Source organism: Rhinolophus ferrumequinum, chromosome 4 (genome assembly GCF_004115265.2).
Source record: "Rhinolophus ferrumequinum isolate MPI-CBG mRhiFer1 chromosome 4, mRhiFer1_v1.p, whole genome shotgun sequence".
Classification (NCBI taxonomy): domain Eukaryota; kingdom Metazoa; phylum Chordata; class Mammalia; order Chiroptera; family Rhinolophidae; genus Rhinolophus; species Rhinolophus ferrumequinum.
Window position 1 is genome coordinate 5386282 of NC_046287.1, and position 19584 is coordinate 5405865.

Sequence of the window (19584 nt, forward strand, 5' to 3'; positions counted from 1 at the left end):
GGGTGTATGGGAAATCTTTGTACCTTCTGCTCATTTTGCAGTGAACCTAAAACTGCTCTAAAAAATCAAAAAGAAAGGAAAAAGCAGAGCAGCACCCTGGGTCACTGGCCCCAGCTCGTCAGGGCTTTATTAGTTCTCCGAGTTGAGGAAGGCCGCTAACTCTGCTCTGCAAAGGGCCAGAGCTGGGGGGTGACGGCGAGGAAGGCCGAATGTTCTGGGTCCAAGCTGGGTGCGGCCGGGCGCCCTGCGGCCTCAGACCCTGCTGGGCTTCTTGAGGTCCTTGTTCTTGGCCGGCACGAAGGCGTAGAGCTCCTCAATGAGCATCTCCATGCGGGCGGTGACCTCAGTCACCGTGTCGATGACCAGCTTCTGCTGCAGCTTCAGCTTGTTGTTCTCCCACAGCGCCTTGTTCTCCTCCTGGAACAGCCTGTGCTCCACGCGCAGCACGTGCAGGGCCCTGTTCTCCTCGTGCAGGAGCCGGTTCTCGTCGCGGAGGACCTGCAGGCTCTGGTTCTCCTCCCGCAGGGCCTGCAGCGCCTGGTTCATCTCCCTCAGCAGCTCCAAGGTCTGGCCGCCGTCCGCCAGGCCCGGGCCCGCCTTGCTCTCCTCCTCCTCCTCCCCGGACGGCCCGGCCAGGTTGCTGACCATCTCGCGCAGGGCGCGGAGTGTCTTGCGGTCCTCCTGCGGGCACGTGGGCCCCTTGAGCTCATCGAAGGGAGCGGAGAGACCTGTGCCCTGGTCGGAGAGCAGCCCGGGGCCGTGGGGCTCCTCGTGGGGCGAGGGGGCCGGCTTGTTCCCCTCCGCAGGGCCCGGCTTGTCCTCCGTCTGGGCCCGGTAGGCCTTTCTGTGCTCCAGCAGCTGCTGCAGCGCTCGGTTCTCCTCCCTGAGGAGCTGGAGGGTGCTGCCCTCCCTGCTGCGGTGCGCTTGCGGGGCCGCGTCCTTCTGCGCCACGTCCAGGGCCGAGCTGGCGGCCCTGCCGTCCTCCCGGCCGCTCGGGGCCTTCTGCTCCTCCCAGAAGACCTGCAGGATCTTGTTCTCCCTGCGGAGGGCCTTGTTCTCCTCGCGCAGGGCCTTGTTCTCCTCGCGCAGGACCTTGTTCTCCTCCTGCAGCACGTGCTCCTTGGACAGCCGCTTGTGGTGCAGCTTGTGGTGGAAGGAGGAGGGCGGAGAGCAGTGCTGCGACTGCAGGCGACAGTTCTCGTTCACCCACCGCCCGTCCTGGAAGACGAACATCTCGTCGCTGAGCTGCACGCGGGGAGGGTTGTAGTCCAGCTCCAGGTCCGCCTGGGAGGTGGGGCGCTCCATGGGGTCCAGGGGCACCGAAGAGAAGCGATTCAGGGGGTAGGAGTGCTGGCTGAGCACCCCGCGGCTCGGCCGGGGCAGGACGGCCTGCCTGGCGCAGCGCGGGCTGGCGTACAAGTTGTGGAGCCTCAGGAAGGGCTCAGCTGTGCCCCTCTGCGGGAGAGAACAGGGAAGCCGGAGTTAGTAGAGGGACCGACACACCCAAGGTGGCTGATCGGGACAGGCCAGGCTTCCGCAAGATAAACCAGGTCTGATAGCCTGGCCTGGTCTGGCCTGGCCACAGGAGGCACTCTTGGGGTCCTCGCAAGGACATACACTCGGTGCTCATTATCCCCTGTAATCCTGGTTCTAGAAAATCGCCAAGAAGTCTGAATTACTGAACGCAGAACCATTGCTGCTAGGAGAAATACAAGGTTAGGTTCCTGCCAGCCCTCGGCCACATTTCCATCAGCCATTCAACAAATAACCTTTTGATGTCTGTTTCTGTTGAAAGACACCTCATGTAATGTATACCGTTGGGTCATTAACATGGAACTCGCTGCCAAAAGCACTGTGACTCACGCCTGAACAAGGTTTACCTAACACACCTGTTTTCTCTGTAAGGCACACCACAACTTCCCCTGCACAGAAGACTACACAGCACTCAGCGCTGCCCTGCAAGGCCGTTTTACACAGTGAAATCACCAACAAAAAGCACAAAAACAGGGTACTAAATAAACCGTGACCGGGACAGTATTTTACGGTGTGAGAGCTGAAAGAAGGCTCCTCAGCTGAAAACGTGAAGCCCGTAACTCAAATGCGTCACCACTCTGTGCGTGTCCATGAGTGACCACGAAAATGCCCTGAGTAGTGGTTTTGGGGTTACAAACAAGTTTCAGGGAAATAAAATTCAGGCAAACTCACAAATACAGAATCCATCCATAATGAGAATTAACTCTATATTGTGGAGGTTAAAGGCACTGATTTTGGAGTCAACCAAATATTTCGAGTCGTGGCCCCGCTATTTTATTAGTTTCAGGAAGACGGGCAAATTATGAGAGCTTTAGTTTTCACATTTTCAAATTGGGATAATTGTATCTGCTGCCCTGTGCCACTGAGATCGTTTTAATATGAAAAGAGGTAATGTCCAAAAAAGCACCACGCGTGGGCTCGGGCACACTTCTGTCACCAGAGAGCAGGAGCAGACATTGTTCTCCAGCTAGCCCAGCTGCCGATGTGTACCCACCATTGGCCTGGGCACATCAGCAGCATGAAGCACCCCACAGCCCCCCAAACTGCCACGTCCAAAATGGCAGTGCTGTTGTTCAGCCTTGCCTTCTCTCTTGCCCCAGTTGGGCTAATTATCCACTCTTAATCACCCGAGTCTGTCCTGCCAGCGGCCCCTTTAACATCTACCAACAGTGTGGGCTCAAAGCAGAAACTAATATAAAATAACAGTAAATGTCAGCTATAATTTAAAAAATAGTCACAGGGATGTAAAGTATAGCACAGGGAATATAGTCACTAACATTGCAATTACTACGTATGGGTCAGATGGGTAGCAGACTTGTTGGGCTGTTCACTTTGTGAAATGTGTAAATGTCTAATCACTATGCTGTTTTGTATACCTGAACCTAAGTTTTTAAACAAGCTGATAGACCCCTGCTGATGACTTTGGAAAGGCAATGCACCATCACAGACATATCACTGTGCAGTGAGAGTTCAGCATGTGTAAGTAAGACAGCAGAGGATGCCCGGCAGTTCATAAACGAATTCACCAGGGCAGCCATGCGCCTCAAGACCACCGCATGGAAAGGGGATCGGCCTCCAAGGCCTACATCCAACAAACCAGTAGCTCGCACACTTCCCAGGACAGAAGAATCATATGAGTGTGTTTTAAGTGCAGGTTTCGGAGCTTCCTACTTATAAGACTGATCCACTCAGTCTGGGCTTTGGTCCAAGAAGCTGCATTTCTCACCAGCTTTCTCAGGTGATTCTGGCTGCCGGTGGTTGGGACAGCGCTAAGCCAGGTAGGATATGCAGGTGGGAGTTACAGCAGGGCTAAAGGCTAAGATGTCAAGGCTGGGGTCACAAGGATTCTCATCCTGGTTCTGTCACTGATGGGCAGTGTGAAACGGAAGAGCTCTCTCACCCTCTCCAAGACCCAGATCAGCGAGTCAGACTCCAGGGTCTGAAAAGTACCTTCCGACATTGAAAGTTAATGAAATGTGCCTGTCAAGTGGAAATCATATGTGCCCTGCTTGGTTTACAACACCGCTGTGAAGACTGAATCAGATAATGAATGTACAAGTGTTTTCAAAACTGCCAAGCGCCATAGAAATGTAAGGTATTGTTATCAGGAAAAGTAGGTTTCACTAATGGAAGAAGTCAGGGATGTATTCAAAAAGTGGTGAGCAGGTGAAATGCAGCCTGGAGAAGAGGCAGCAGCTGCAGCAACAATGTTAATAAAAATAAGATCACGATAACTACTTCTCAATACACCGAAAGCACATCGTCCAAGTACATCACAAGACTCTCCAAATATCAATTCCTTATTTCTTAGGTTATTTTCACAATTTTACAGATAGAGAAGCTAGAAAACAAGTCAGGTTATCTGCCATATATCTCTCTCTCTATCTACCTACCTACCTATCTAGCTATCTAATACATATATTACGTATATGCATATAGAGAGAGAATATAATTTGCACAGTGTGTAAAGTTGGTTAGAATACTTTAAGACCCAAAGAGCTACATAAATAGAAGGCATCGTTCTATGCCATTAACTTTGCAATAAGCACATGTCATTAGCCCTGTAAGGATATGCTTAATCTTCCAGATAGCGAGGGTGTGAGGGCATTCTGCATCCAGAACCTTATTTATTTTAAATCCAGCCTCCACGGTTTTCGTATTTCTCAACTGGGAAAGCATGCTGGCTCTTGTGGCTGAACCTGTGATCAGAATGAACCTCAGTGTGGGTAGTCCTCATCGTGTCCTTGTAAATTTAAGGTCCCTTGATCCAGATTTCTGGGGCAATTAGCCAAGGTTAAAAAGGAGTAAAACTGGAGAGACCCTCTGCATCCTTAAACTGGAAACGAGGAGGGTTCCACCTCAGAAGCATCTTGCTCTAGATGACAGTGCTACGGAAAATGTGGTTTGAGTCAACGGCACGGGTTCCAATATTGAGAAGGAAAGGGAAGAAGGAAACAAATACTGAGCCTCAGTTTTGTGCTAGGCCCTGAGCTGAGCAATCTACCTCCCGAATTCATTTACTCCTCACAACACGGACTTAATAAGGTTCTATTATTATTCCCATTTTACAGACGGAGAAACTGAACCTCAGAAAAGTTAAATAACTAGCGTCAGTTCACATACTGAGTCGCAAACCCAGTTCTGACTCCCTGAACTTCTCAGTGTGAAGAACACATATGGGGTATCGCCATGGATTTATCAAAGGATCTGCAGTACTTTGGGGGTCAAGACACTTTTTTGTTAACTTTTTATTATGGAAAATTTCAAACAAATATAAAAGAGAGAGAGAATAGTCTAGTAATTGTTAGATGGGTATATTATTCCATATACCCATCACCTAGTTCCAGCAGTTATCAAATCGAGACCACACTTCTTCGGATATACCATCACCCAATTCCAGTACCATCCCCTTGGCACTACAAGGTTATTTTATTTTATTTATTTTTCCACTGGGTTATTTTAAAGCTAAGTGTAGACATTGGGTCATTGTATTCACACATACATCGATGCGTATCTTTCAAACAAAACCACAATCCCATTATCATTCTTTTAAAATTTAACAATGATCTCTTAGCATCAGCAAATACCGAGTCAGTGTTCAAATTTCCCTGACGTCTCATTCCTTTTTTTCGAACTGTTTGATTTCAAGCAGAGAGAGACTCTTCTTGATCCAACTGAACATCCAAAGAAAAAACCACTCTGTATATACCTGTTCATTGTACCCGTGATGGTCTTGAAATCACCCTCGTCTGCTGTCGCTACTCTGTATCCACATTCTGACTGGGTACCCAATGAACTTTCGACTGTCCCTTCAACAGAAGTGCACTAAATAAAACCCTAACATGTAGTGGTGGGTCCCTCGCTATGGACTATCTGTGTCTCTGGGCCCTGTCCATAATTATGCATGCCATCAGGTGACCTTGTTCACATCTTCTCACCTTCTGACCTTGGTTTCCCTTACAGTTTAATGAAGGGTCAGTGGCATTATGTCTAAATGCTCTCTTAGTCTAACTTTCTCTGGTCCAGTGGATCCAGGTTTGTAAATGGGCACCAATATGCCCCAGCTGCCCTCTTTTCCCAGCCTAGTTGACATCTAGGCTAAATGGCCAGCACTGCCCAGACAGACTCTGTTGTCTTCTCTGTTCCGTGCCAGGAGCACCTGGTCCCGAAAATGTTAATGGACCAATAGGTTTTACTTCCTTAGCCGGGAAGCCAGATCCTCCTCTTATGACTCAGTCCTACTAGCTTTCCTCCTACCCCCAGGCAGAACCGAGAAGGTCAAGTCCAATGTCACCTCGTGGCCTAGTTTCTTATACAGAACACAAAGACACCTTGATATTATCCAAGATGAGGTGAAAGTAAAACAGCACCTTTTCTATTTCTGAAAGTGCGAAGGTTTGAGGAAAACTACTAAATATACCAGCATCTCAGATATGCCAAGGATCCTGATTGAACTTTCGGGAAACATGAGGCCAAGACAAATTTTTTCTTTCCCGTGGTATTTCCCCAGTGCCGGTCAGGCCAACTGGACTTGGTCCTCAAAAGAAAGCTCTTTCTTGGCCGTGTGGAACCACCTTACCCTAATTTACTCCCACTCTGAATGTTCTTGTAAACATTCTTCCTCCACACTTATGTTCATGAATCAACTAGCATTAATTTAGCATCTGGTCTCAGACCTTGCCATCCGGGAACATCCAGTCAACTTGAAATATCAGTGAATAGCACCAGTTATTTCTTGGTGCAAATGAGAGAAGTCAAAGTGCCACAAGCATTACTCCAGGCAATGAAGTACGTGGACCTGGGGACCAGACATCATAAAACCTGGAGGAAGTCCTGGGTCTATACTGTATGAGTACGTGACCTTTTCAGATCACTTCATTTCTGTGCCTATGTTTCCATATAGAGAATATGTGGCTGTTCACATGATTCAGAGCCACCCCATATGTTTATGCAGGTTAGACAATGACGAACTTTAGAGGGTGCCATTTACAACTGCTGTTGCAGTGCACAACCTGTACAACCATCCACAGAAAGCTTATTAACATCTATCCCATTTCAGACAGTTTGTTGTAGAGTTCAGAAAATAGAAGAATAAATTTTCTTTGTTTATAGAGAGATACAGATACACAAGGATATACTGTGAGTTTGGAAGAGAAGTTGCTTAGTATTTCCTTAGAGGAAGATTTATAGAACAAGGAAAAGGAAATAACACTTACTGAACGACTATTATGTGACAATATGCTAAATGATTTCCATATTCATAGGTAATATCCCACCAAAAAGATCTACTATGACTCTACCTCAGAACACAAGCCAGCAAGGGGGCAGAGCCAGGGTTGAAAACCGAGATAGCTGACTCCAAACTGCATGCTTATTCTAGCTCTTCGCCATGCCTAGATGTTTTATTTTGCATCTGTTGATATCATTACCTTGCAGTGGTTCTCTCCTGTTCTGTCCCATCACTCCCCAGATGAATAAACTGCAATTCTCTAAGGACAGTGCCCTGTCCCTTATCTTTTTAACATCCCTCATCCTGAAAGCTAGTACAGCACATTTCATATCCAGCAGAGGCATAACGAGTCCTTGCCAATGAACAAACAAGCAAAAATGCACTGACAGGTAAGCAGGAGATACCAGGCTGAAATATGTGAAATTGTTAACATGGTACCATTTGGGGCCTACAAAAGTGGTGATTTCATTTGTCTTAATAAGCTTAGTCTGTCTGATGAAGCTATGTCCTCATTGCAATCCATGTTTTTAAAGAGCAGAGCTGTTGCTGAACAATATCAATGCTATACCAGTGGGGTGTTCCGCATGTCAATTCCACAAAACTGTAGGTTCACCTGTGTAGCCTTACAGGAAGCTGCCCCCGCACACAAATGCCCCGTGCATGCCGGCTGTCCATGTCACAATCTTGAACCTATAATCTAATGAGGGTAGAGGTCCCCCACATTACCAGTAACTTTGGGCTCAGAAGACCCATCTCTGCGTAATCTAGCTTCTCTGAATGTCACCTCTAAAACGAACCAATTGTAGCTGTGCTACCTAATTCCTGAGGTTGTTGCGAGAGGCCCAGAAGGTGGTAGGCGAGCTGTCACAAAGACCAAACAGATGGCCAGTCCTACTGGTGAGGCTAAAACATTCCTGGCCTCAAGTACAATAGCAAACGCTGACTATATTTCTTTGTAAAAGGGCTTTCCAAAAAGCGAGCATCTGAGCTAAGCAGACAGGTGAGGTGCAAAATCCCAGGTCTCCGTAGCCTGTGTTTGTAGGTCACAGGCTACTTCCAGTCTTGTTCCAAGTAGGTCACCTCAACCAGTGGCATCACAGGGTTGGTTTCATGAGCTAAACTAATCTTCCCTTGATGTCCTTGAGCCCTGACAAGAGACGTGGGACAACAAAAGTCCCTGGAACACCCCAGAAAGTTCTCCTAAGCCTGGGAGGCAGAGCTGATGGCAGCACGGTCCAATCGCCCTTGAAAAAAGCACTGTCTCCTCCCTGATCTGTGGGAAATGCCCTCACATATGGACACAGACCCAGCAGGTGGGAGAGGAAAACGTTGGCTTCTTCATGGAAGAATGGGATATGAAGATGGGTGAAGGAGGGAAATACAATTGCCTATGGGAGTCATGATGCTTTCCCTGCCCTCAGGAGAATGTGCTCACAGTTGTTTCCTAGGATGTGTTCATGCTGGGAATCCAGGAAGGACCCTGGGCACAAGCATCTCCTACAGATGCCTGAGTCCCATCCTTAGGTGGGAGTCTTTCCTTAGGATCAGGCCTGCCCTCTCCGTCAATTTCTTTTTAAATGTGACTGGTCCTGGAAGGACCAATAACGGTGTGGCTTTATCAGATCATTGGCCTCCGGGCAAGTGGACAGCGTGGAGGAAGAGTGGCCAGTGGACAGAACGGGGGGTGGGACAAGAGACAAAGGGAAAAGGCGAGGTGATAAGACCGCCTCTTACTGATGCCACGGGATTTCTAAGGAACAGGACTCTGAGTGGGACCTTCTGGAGTGGTTTCTGGGGCTGGTGGCCTCCCATCTAATGTGCCTTGGAATAGGACTGGACAGTGACTAGCCAGCTTAGCTGATGCTCTGACGGTCTCTCCACTCCTGGAGAAGTGCGGCTACCACAGACCAGAAAAGTAGTCCAATGCCCGGGAGACTCCGAGCCTGTCGACCAAGTCTTTTAAACACCTACTTTGCCAACAGTACTGAGGGTTACCGTCAGAGAACATTCAGCCAGCTGAGAGGCCCAGGACGCTGGAAGAAGAGGCCGATGTGTTACTGATATCCAGACAGCGTGACAAGGCTGAGGCTCATTCTCATAGTTTCAAATCAACTCGGCTCCTTGGTACCATGATAAAGTCAATGCTGGTTTTCATAAATAATTCACAAGTCAACGTGGCTGATTTTAATAGAATTATAAAGATGCCATCATGTGTGGTAGTTTCAGCTAATTGTTTAACACAGAATTTCATGAAATCTTCCTCCTAACAGGTCATTCAAATTTGCAGAGATATGGGTGTTGTCAGCCGGTTCCATAGCTTCTGAAGAACAAGCCCAAACAAAGGGGATTGAGGAAAGGCAACTGGGGGCATGAGGGAGCCTGGAGGGGGCCTCCAGAGCTCATTCTGATCTGGTGTGACCCTTCATTAGTGATCTAGCCTTAAACAACACCTGCAATGCACACACAGTGCTCACCAGGGAGGGAAATGCAAATGCCTGTGAGAACTCAATCATTGTGTACAAAAGGAACCAAGAGGGCAGCTAGCTGGGACAGGAAATAACATCGATGGCTTGCAAGTGAATGCGCTGGAGGGAAATAGATCAGAAAACACAAATATTTAATGTGAGGAAGAAAAACTGGAAATCAATAAGACCTGGAAAGACCTAAGGGAGATAAGGAACAGTGAGTCACAGGCATTCGCAATGTAATTGAGAAGCCCCAATGCCTGGCCGGATTGGGAGCTAGGAGGCCAGCGGCACTTTCTGAAGTCACAGAGCTGCTGAGGCAATTCCCTTCTGAAACAGAGGGACTCGTCCCAGAGTAAAGCAGTATGTGGCAGACACATGCAGGGAGCTCCGGGCACGCAGTTAAGATGCAGGGAGAGGAAGGGCTATCTCCTAAAAGCAAGAGAAGCAGAGGACTAAGACCTGACCTGGCCCGGCCACGTGGCATATGCCCATCTTCCGATATAACAGAGAGAGTGGGTGTTGGCCTGGGTTCAAGCCCCCAACTCCAGCTCTGCCATTACCAGTGGGGTTCCCGGGTTCCCAGTTCCCGTACTTACAGTGTCCACCTCGCACTTGCATGGCCCGACACATGATGAAAGCAGTGTTCAACCAATAGTCCTGCTTCCCTCATCAACCACATCAGTCCTTTCCCCCAAGCCCTGGTCGTGACGCTGTTCTCATAATCTAAACTTATAGACACCCACACCACTCCCCCAGCGCCCCTGCCCAAAGCATCCTGGCTGGTGTCTGAAACCTGCTGCATGACTTGTGTCCCGGTGGCAGATGCACCCGTGAGGCCACATCTGCCCACGTGGGGCACACGTGCCTAGGCAGCAGGTATCCTCTCATCCCGTGCCCTCCTAGACCCCAGCAGCTGCACCAGGACCTGCAGTACAGGCCCCAGAACACGCTCGAAGCTCCTTAAACCACTCCCCAGTTCTGCTCCTTGCTCTCCTGCAGGGGCTGTTTCTGGGAGGAGGCAGGGAGCTGCACTAGGTGTAGATGGAAGACTTCCAGATCCCTCCATCACGTGACCATTGCTTCATACCCTCTTCCCATCCCCACCCCAACCCATCCTCGGGTTGACACCCTCTCCCAGTCCCTTAGCAAAGCAAAGATTGACTTCTCTGGGCTGAGAACGACCCAACCATAGGGAGAGTAGTGGACAATGGAATTACAGACGTGTTTTATGTGGAAAGAATCGGACCTCAGCCAGGGCTCCTACAGCGGCAGAAACCCTGCGGGCAAGCCATCCTGATGGTCAGGAGAAAGTGAGCGTATGTTCTAAGCTTTAGGAGCTGAAACAGAGAAGTGTCTGTTCATTACAGCGTCATAAGGATATGCGAAAACAAATAGCCAGAATGCTCTGTGTCCTATATTTTTTCCTCCTGCTGAACACAGTTGCCTAGATTGTTACAATTACCTCCACCTATAGAAAGAATGCTGGAGGTTTTCTTTCTAATCGTGTCCTTCTGAAAATCCTTAAGAAAGAGAGAGCTTTAGGTGATCAATCCTGTCCCTACACGTCCCCGGACAGAGCTTTCACATAGTTACCTCTGCACTGGACTCCTCCACTCTACATTTCACCCTTTTTGGTTGCAGTGCCATGGTCTTCCAACTGGGCCTTAGGTGACTCTGGAGAAGCAAGGCTGCCCCCTTTGTGACATAGCAGCGGTAGAAACAATGCAATCAGGAGAACCCCACCAGGGCTCAGTGGGGGAGACCTGAGAATCTCCACCTGTCAACACTGCATCCATTCATTGGCCTCCGTTCTGAATCCCTCGTGCCCACCCCCTTACGCTCTGTATATTTGGTATACAGCTGGCCTTAATTCTCTGACACCTCCAAATGGCCCTGTCTGTACTCCTTGGTCTGTATTAGGTTTTCTCCTCATGGATTCAGTCATATGCATTTGATTCCAAGGCCAGTTGTAATTCTCCTCTAGAAATCCAGCGTGATTGCACAACTACCAGAAGATCTAATTTCGAGATGATTGGCGTATTTCAGAGTGTCATAGAAACTTCATGTGTTAGGGCTGGATGGTCTTACCAGACCACCTAACTCACTCTCCTCATTCGAGGGATGAGGGACCCAAGGCCCAGAGTGGCTAAGTGTCCTCTGCCAGGCACAGAGCTGGTTGGCAGCTGCCCCACAACTAGAATTGAGGTCCTGAGGACTCTGCTCGTTCAACAACATCTTTTGCTCGAGTTTTGAAAGAAGAGGGTTATTGTGGCTAAAACGAGTAGATTACATTCTTCTGTGATTATCCCTACCTGAGGTAGAACCACATTGATTGGAATTTCTAGGCTTTCAGATCTGGTATCTCTTTTTCTTCTACAATGTGGCCTTGAGAGCTGTGGAAAAAAGAAAATAAGACATCTGCTCCCCAGCCCTTCCTCCGGGCCACAACTGCTCATCTGAAAAACAGAGGACTTCCGACTCACTTATCCCCTCGTCAATTATGTACATCATGAAAATCGGAGTCTCAAAGAACGGGAAGATCGTGTCTGACAAGAGGCTGTAGCGATGTCTGAACATAAGTTAAGACAGGTATTATAACCGGTTTCAGAGCCTTCCGAAAGCCTTTGGAGCAGACATACTTACACCTATTATTACCTTTTCTAAGATTCTTATTTCTGTCTCAAGCAAAAAGTCATACCAACGTTAGGTGCCAGGTATAGGTCCTGTGCAGAAGTTGGTCACCAAAACACTCAGAACATTCCAGAGGTGACATCACAAAACAATATGGCAGTGTTCAGGGCTCATGGTCTCTCTCTGAGCATCTCAGGCGGGAATGAGGCCTCTGATGGTCAGGAAGAGCTTACCTTGGTGTGACATGGCTGGTCCAGGTCAGTGTGACACACAGTAGCCCTAACACTAGCTTCCTGTTTGGTCATCTTGACTGCTATTCACATCTCCTCTGCCAGGCTGGGCTGAGATCCCTATCTTCTCTCCAGAGATGGCATCTTCTCCTTGGAGTTGGATCACTTAAGAAGGAAAAAATGCAAACTGAACTCACTCCAGACCAAGAGAAGAAATTCAGTGTGAGACGTTTTTTGACACAACCAATTCTCCAATTCTTTGACACCAGTTGGACATCTTGCAATTCAGCTCAACCTTAACACAATCGCCCTGGAGTTGGTGTTGGGTCCCATATGTGAACGGCTCAGTCCCACAAGACCGGCCCCGCTTCAGATGCCTGTCACAAGTCCTGGGCCACTGGTACTTCTACCTGGCTGTATCAGGGGTTCTCATAACGCCCTCCTCGGGTTTGATAACTTGATAGAATAGCTCACAGAACTCAAAAAACACTTTACTTACACCTGCAGTTTTATTATAAAGGAACAGCCAAGTGGAAGAGATGCTTAGGGCAAGATATTGGATGGGGTGGGAGAACACAGAGCTTCCATATCTTCTTGGCACGCCATCCTCCCACCAACCCAGAAGCTCTCCAAACCATTGTTCAGGGCTTTTTAATGTAGTTTTCATTACATGGTTGTGCTTGATTAAATCAGTGGTCTTTGGTGATTGAACATTTCCAGCGCAGACGTGCAGGGGTGCAGACTGAAAGTTCCAACCCTCTAAGCACGTAGTTGATTCCTCTGGCAACCAGCCCACATCCTAAAGCTGCCAAGGGGGCCCCACCAAGAATCACCTCGTTGGCATAAACTCAGGTGTGCTCCAGAGGGGCTCCGTGTGAATAATAAAAGATACATCTATCACTCAGGAAGTGGTAAAGGTTTTAGGAGCTCCGTGTCAGGAACTACAAACAAAGGCCAAATATATATTCTTATTTTACCTCATGTAGAAACTGCATCAAGACCACAGTGCTAACATCCGGGCTTTGCGAAGGGGGCAGCGCAGCCCCCTGCCTCAATTCTGTCCAGTCACTTGCCTCTAGAGGCTGTTAGTGGGAGCCCTCTCATGTGTCTTCAGCCTCTTTAGACAGAGAGCTCCCGTGCCACGTTATTATGCCACACACCGGGGAGGGTGGTAGGCCAGCGTCTGAGACCCAGGGACACCTAAGCGCCCAACGGCTCTCCCACAGCCCACATACAAGCGAGTGTCGCTTTAAGAAAATCCAATACACAGTAATTCAAAGCTATACATGTGGAAAAGACCAAGAAAGTGATCAATCACATTATCAAAGAATTCTTCATTGTAAATGGGAACTTCTCCAAGGGTTTCCTTTTTTAATTTTATTTTTTAATTGTGGTTGAAACACATAACATGAAAAATGACCATCTTAATCATTTTTAAGTATACAGTTCAGTAGTTTTAAGGACTTTCACAAAGCTGTGCAACAGGTTTCCAGAACCTTTTCATCCGGCAAAACCGAACTTCTATGTCCATTAAACACTTAAGTCCCCTCCCCACCTCCCCCAGCCCTTGGCAACCACCTTTCTATTTCCGATTTCTATGATTCTGACTACTTTAGAGACTCCTGAGTAGAATCATACAGTATTTGTCCTTTTGTGACGGGCTTAATGGCTTCGCATCATAGCCACAAGATACTCCATATTGGAGCATGTGACACAGCATCCTTTTTTAAAGCTGTACAGTATTCCCTTGTATTTATATACCACGTTTTATTTATCCGTTCATCCACTAATGAACATTTGGGGGTGTTTCCACCTGTTGGCTACTGTGAATGATCCTGCCATGAACACGGGTATGTAAATATCTCTTCGAGAACCTGCTTTGAATTCTTTGGGATAAATACCCAGAAGAGGGATTGCTGGATCATATGTAGTTTTATTTTTAACTTTTTGAGGACCTCCATACCGTTTTCCACAGCCAGTGCACCATCGTTTAACGTTCCCACCAGCAACACACAAGGGTTCCAAGTTTTCCTCATCCTGTCAACACTTGGCATTTCCTGTTTCTCCACGGGTTTCTTTAAGCGGTTAACTCTCGTACTGTCTGAAAACACAATTCAATTTTCCCTTATACACAGATCTCATGGAAACACCTGCACATCCACCTGTGAGGCTGAGCTAGGAAGACTCAACCGCGAAGGAGGTAGCTGAACTAGAGCTGCCCAAACAAAGGACCACAAAACGAATGCTATGACAAACTACCAGAGACTGGAGGGCTTCCACAAGACATTTATTTCTTACCATTCTGGAGGCTGGACATCCAAGGTCAAAGGGCCAGAAGACTTGTTTCCTGATGAGACCCACTTCCTGGCTTGCAGATGGCCACCTTCTCACTGTGTCCTCACATGGTGGAGAGAGAGTGTGAGTTCGGGTCTCTGTTCGTCTTTTCTAAGGACACTAATCCCATCCAGAAGCCTTCATCTAAACATGATTGTCTCCCAAAGGCCAAACCTCCAAATGCCATCACATTGGGGACGAGGGCTCCAACATATGCATTCAGTCCTTAACGCGATGTGACTTGGGCAAGTCACCCCACCTCTCAGAAGCTGTTTCCTCGTCTCCAAAATGAAGAAATTAAATCTAATTCGAGACGACTTAGCAAGCTCTCAGTAAATAATCATTGCGTTGGCGCCCTCGTACAAAATTGCCTTGCTCCCTTTGCCTTGCAGTCTCAAGCAGCGGACTCACACACACTGGTGCCCTATTAAAAAGGCTTGATGTCACAGCTGGTGGGAGGGCTCGTCTGTGTGCCTGCTGTGTGATTCATCCGCTTTTTGTTTTTAAGGGAGGAGCGCTTTGAGCTGGGCCATCCTGGAACTGGCATCTTCCCACTAGCTGGGTCCCTTCCTCCTCTACAGGATACACGCATCCATTACTCGGTACTGAAAAGCTTCCTTGAGAGTGCACCCCAAATGTCTGCTATTATTCAGAGTAACGCCATCATCAATCATCCATGTTTCGTGAGCATCCACAATTGGAGGGCACTACACAGAGCTCGGAGGTGGACACGCCTGGTGGGTTTCTCATCTAAACAGACAGGTAGAGCAGAGATGAAGGAAAGGGCAAGCATGCATCTCAGACTCCCCAGGCTTTCCTCACCTGCAACTGTCTGGTGATGAATCACAGGGAAACATTCAACAAGCGGGAGGGCCCATCAGAGAGCACGGGGCCTCCTGCCCTGCCCCAGGGAGTCACAGGAACTGCAGCTCTTGGTCCAGGAGTCAGACGTGGGCATGGTGGGGTATGTTCTGACCTTTCTCTCCTTCTCACTGGTGAAAGGATGGGAAGTTGTGTGGATGTAGTAAATTATCACAATGTTTGTCATCTGCAAATTATATGATGTGTTTGGGAACATTTGTTATTTTTGCTGCTTAGGGCAGAGGGTAGCTTTATGCTGGAACCAGAGTACCAACCCAAGGACAGCCAGGCTGTGAGCCAAGCTGCCTTCGGGACAGGCCAGGGGTCACCTCCTGAGGAAGCATAAGGCAGCAGCCAGAAAGAGCAAGAGAGGCTGCCGCTGAGTCCATCCAGCAAAAAATAAGATCAACTGCTGGAAAAGTCTGAGCAGGAAGAAAGTAAATAGAAGAGCAGCTACCAGGGGCACTGTTGAAGTGAATGGTTGTTACGCTAGAAGAATCACCCATATTTGTGGGGATGTTGAAGGAACCAACAGAGGGGGATGGTGCAGAAAGTAGGGCAGTTGGCACTTTCAGATTCCTGAGATAACCAGGGTGGTAAACGCTTCTTGGTGAAGTCAGAAAGGAGACCAGGTGCAAGATAGGTCCCCAAAAGCAACATCGAAACTTGGGGGCCTCTAGAAACATCCTTACAAATTTCCCTCCTCAATCAGGAGCCACTAGAAATCCCACCACCATAGTTCTGACATTTTCCTAAAATCAGTTCATTTGTTTACTCGATCCAAGAGTAAGGCTCTATAAAGACTATGATTTCACTGATGTGTGGAATATAAAAACACAAAAGTAACAAACCAAATGAAAACAAACAAGTAGATACAGACAACAGAATGGTGGTTACCAGAGGCTAAGGGGGATGGGGGAGGGTGAATTGGGTCAAGGGGATCAAATATTTGGAGACAGATAAAAACTAGACTTCAGGTGATGAGCACACAATAGAGTACACAGATATCGAATTATAACGTTATGCATGTGAAATTTACATGATGTCATTAACCAGTGCTGCCTCTCTCAAGTTTTATTTTAAAAGACATACAACAGAAAAGACTTTCAGTCTCTAAGAAATTCTCTTTTATTTTGGAAAAAAATCAAAAGAGGCGACTGCGTGTTCTCTGGCCCCACTCTGAGACCATACTGGCCCGTTGTCGCAGGCAGGCAGGAGTGGGAGTGGGGTCGCTGAGTGACACCACTCCCACTCCAACATTCTCAACCAACAGGCAAAAGGCAAGGCTTTGTTTATTAGCATGACTCTAATCATGATTTATGTGATTCTGTACATTTCAATCGAAGCAAAATTTAAAAGTCATCAAATTAGTTAAGTGTGTAATCCCTTCGCTTAATTGTCCATTAGTTTCTCCTTAATGATAATGGAATGCTTACCAAATCGCAATCTCTGAATAGCGCCAAATAAGTGGATTAAAATATTTCTTCAAGAACTAACAAGAGTTCTGTTTGCTCACTTTCCTCAGTGAGTTTTACTGTGTTCAGGTCTCTGAAAAGTGGGTCTGAGATTGGACTTGCTTTTCTCTCAGAAGGACAACCTCCTCAGATGGTTGTGGCAGAGGAAACGTTCACTGTGCACTGGACATTGAAAAGGCACGAACTCTAAGTCGGACCACCTACGTGGGAACCCCGTCTCCACCCCAGCTAGCTGGGTGACCTCTGACACTTACTTTTGCCAAACCTCAGTTTCTTTGGTAATAGAATGGGTCTGGCTGTTCTTACACTTTCGGGTGAGGGTTAAACTAGACAACACAGGAGATGAAAAAACTTCCAAACAGTGGTGGGCGGGCTTCGCCCATAATGGTGATCAATAAATATGTATTAATTGATAAGTTCAGGTGAACTGAAATCCATATGAATAAACACGTGTGTGTCATCTCCAGGCACGATGCTTGGTAGTGGAGACCAGGAAGGAAAAGGAGAAAAAGAAAGGAGAGGAGAAGTGAGCAGATGCCATCTCTTGCTCTCAAAAGGACTGTAACCTGATCAGAAGAACTTGGGGAAACTGGAGCTACCATGATACTAACAGCCAATATTTGCCAAGCGTTTGCTATATGTCGGGCACCACTATGAGCCCCTCAAGCATCACTTTGTCTTCTCAACAACCTGGTAAGATAGGTGCTATGACTTCTAGCCCCATTTTACAGATGAGGGAACCAAGGTACCAAGAAGGTAAGTAAATTGCCTAAGGTCGCTGAGTGAGGATGCGAGCTCCAGTTCTGCATCTTTAATATTGCCTGGGGTGGAGTGGGGGCGCTCCTGGACTTGGAGTTGGAGGTCCAGGTTTGAATCATCCATCCATCTGTGTAACCTCACACACAGCAATCAGCCTCTCAGAGTCAGGGGCTCTTTACATGGACTGAACAGTCCCTACTGCACGGTTTGTTGTGAAATAGGGGTCGAGAGGCCTGCGATGTATCTGATAGAGTTCTGAAGCCTCTGAGTCTGCATGGCCACTGCCGTTTAGAGACCAGAGTTCCTATCAACTCAAAATGCCCCGAGCTCCCCAGATAGAACCTGGACACTAAATATGCTTCAGACTCTCTCATAAAGTTGGCCCAGATTATTGCTAACATTATATCGGAGAACTACATATGAACTACATATGAACTTCTACAGGCAGCGGACTTTTCACAGTAAGTCCTACCAATAAATGTTTTGAGTACAAACCCCTCTAAGTCTATTTCTTAATTTATAAATTTGATGTTTTTTTCTAATATATTATTATAGCATGTGTATTACAAAACACACCCAAAATTTGAAATTTTTACCATATAAACAAAGATTAAATAACTGTTTTATAATAATGTTATTTTGTCTATTCATTAACAATACAAAAAAATCTTTGACTTTCACACACAAAAAAAATTATCAATAGTAATATTTTAATGACTGCAGTGTAATTAAGTGTGGTCCCCTCTTTCTTAAAATCTTAGTTTGACACAGATAGCCAAAAGTCAAGTTCCAAGTTCAGTCCACTTAGATTTTTGGATATAATGAGCGTCCTTGCTGAAGAGAGTCATGCAAAGATCTGTAGATCCAAATGGAAAAATACACTATTGACTGCAGTTTCTGAAGAGCAATACTCAATATTCAGTCCTATCCCCAAGTAACGCCAAGGTTTTTACTAAGATTTGCATCCATGTGCAAACCATTTTCTTCATTGAATAAGTTTTTTCAAATAACTCTCAACTCTCTCGCTTATTGATAAAACATCCACTTTTTCATGAAGGCAAAAAATAAGTGTTTTTTTTGGGTTTTTTTTAAATGGCTTTGAGATAGCACCGTTAACAGCCACTTGCCACTGCGAGACAAGGTCAGCAAATTTGGAACATTTGTCCTCTTGTAAAAAGAGATTAGTGCAGAACTCCCTGTGGCACAAGAGACACGTGGTCATTCTCGGTCCTGGGAAAATGTACTGCAAAGTCCCTGGCATTTTGCATAGCTCTCCCACTTGGTAAAATCAGATTAATTACATCCATGGTCTCCTCTAGCGCACTGTACTTCTGGCTTCACCTGCTGTGCGGCAATAGTTTGACTCTGACTTTCTACTCGTGAGTAAATTTCATGCATGGCGCTGCCCCTGTAACCTCACCCTGGCCTCCTGTTTAGATTCCAGTCAAAGCAGCCGCTCCATCAACTGTTATTTTAAACAATTGTTCCATAAGAACAGTGTTTCTAGTAAAGTTATTTACGGTTGAGATCACATCTTTTCTGGCATGTTTCTCTATAATTGGTTTACAAAAGAACAGCACTTTGTATATTTTATTATTTTGAAGGGGAAGCTACATCTGTACCTCACTCAGCTGCACAGCAAACACCACTTGATTTATTGCGATACTTGTTTCTTTAAAGCTTCCTCTGCATCCATCAGCAGTATTTGCTGGCTAAGGGCTGCATCCTTATTTCATTCCATCATTCAGAAAGGATTTATTGAGCACCTGGTAAGAGCCACTCACTGTTCTGGGTGCTGAGGAAGTAATGAACAAAATCAAGATCTCACGGAGCTGTGTTCCCGTGAGGAAAGACAGGTGATAAAGAAATTTTCAAAAATCAAATATATGTCAAGGGGTAAGCCTGCTAAAGAAAAGTGCACCGGGTAAGCCATTTCGGGGGATAAGGAAAATTAATCTGAGGTGGTGACGTTTGAGCGAAGTGTTGAAGGTGTTGAGGGTGTGAAGCCACAAGCATCTGGAAGAAGAGCAGAGGGACGTCAACAGAAGGACAGCAGGAGCAAA

At 46.9% G+C, this 19584-nt stretch overlaps 1 protein-coding gene across 2 annotated transcripts; it reads right to left on the reverse strand.

Annotated features, from left to right (window-relative positions):
• Window positions 1-252: 252 nt before the first annotated feature.
• CBY2 (chibby family member 2) lies at window positions 253-12004 on the reverse strand. 2 transcript variants are annotated; one of them, XM_033105208.1, is made up of 3 exons: window positions 11930-12004; window positions 11544-11624; window positions 253-1455 (listed from the first exon to the last, which is right to left on the reverse strand). In XM_033105208.1, exons 1-3 carry the CDS (start codon window positions 12002-12004, stop codon window positions 253-255), a joined length of 1359 nt encoding a protein of 452 aa, XP_032961099.1. The 2 variants fall into 2 exon arrangements, with proteins under 2 accessions (XP_032961099.1, XP_032961100.1); XM_033105209.1 differs by lacking the exon at window positions 11544-11624.
• Between the last annotated feature and the right edge of the window lie 7580 nt (window positions 12005-19584).

Coding starts and splice junctions, on each gene's coding strand:
- CBY2 (XM_033105208.1), bottom strand. CDS start 12,004: ATGTCACCTCTGGAATGTTCTGAGTGTTTTGGTGACCAACTTCTGCAC. Junction 11,625..11,929: donor ATACCTGGCACCTAACGTTG/GTATGACTTTTT, acceptor TTTTTTCCACAG/CTCTCAAGGCCACATTGTAG. Junction 1,456..11,543: donor TCAATGTGGTTCTACCTCAG/GTAGGGATAATC, acceptor TCTCTCCCGCAG/AGGGGCACAGCTGAGCCCTT.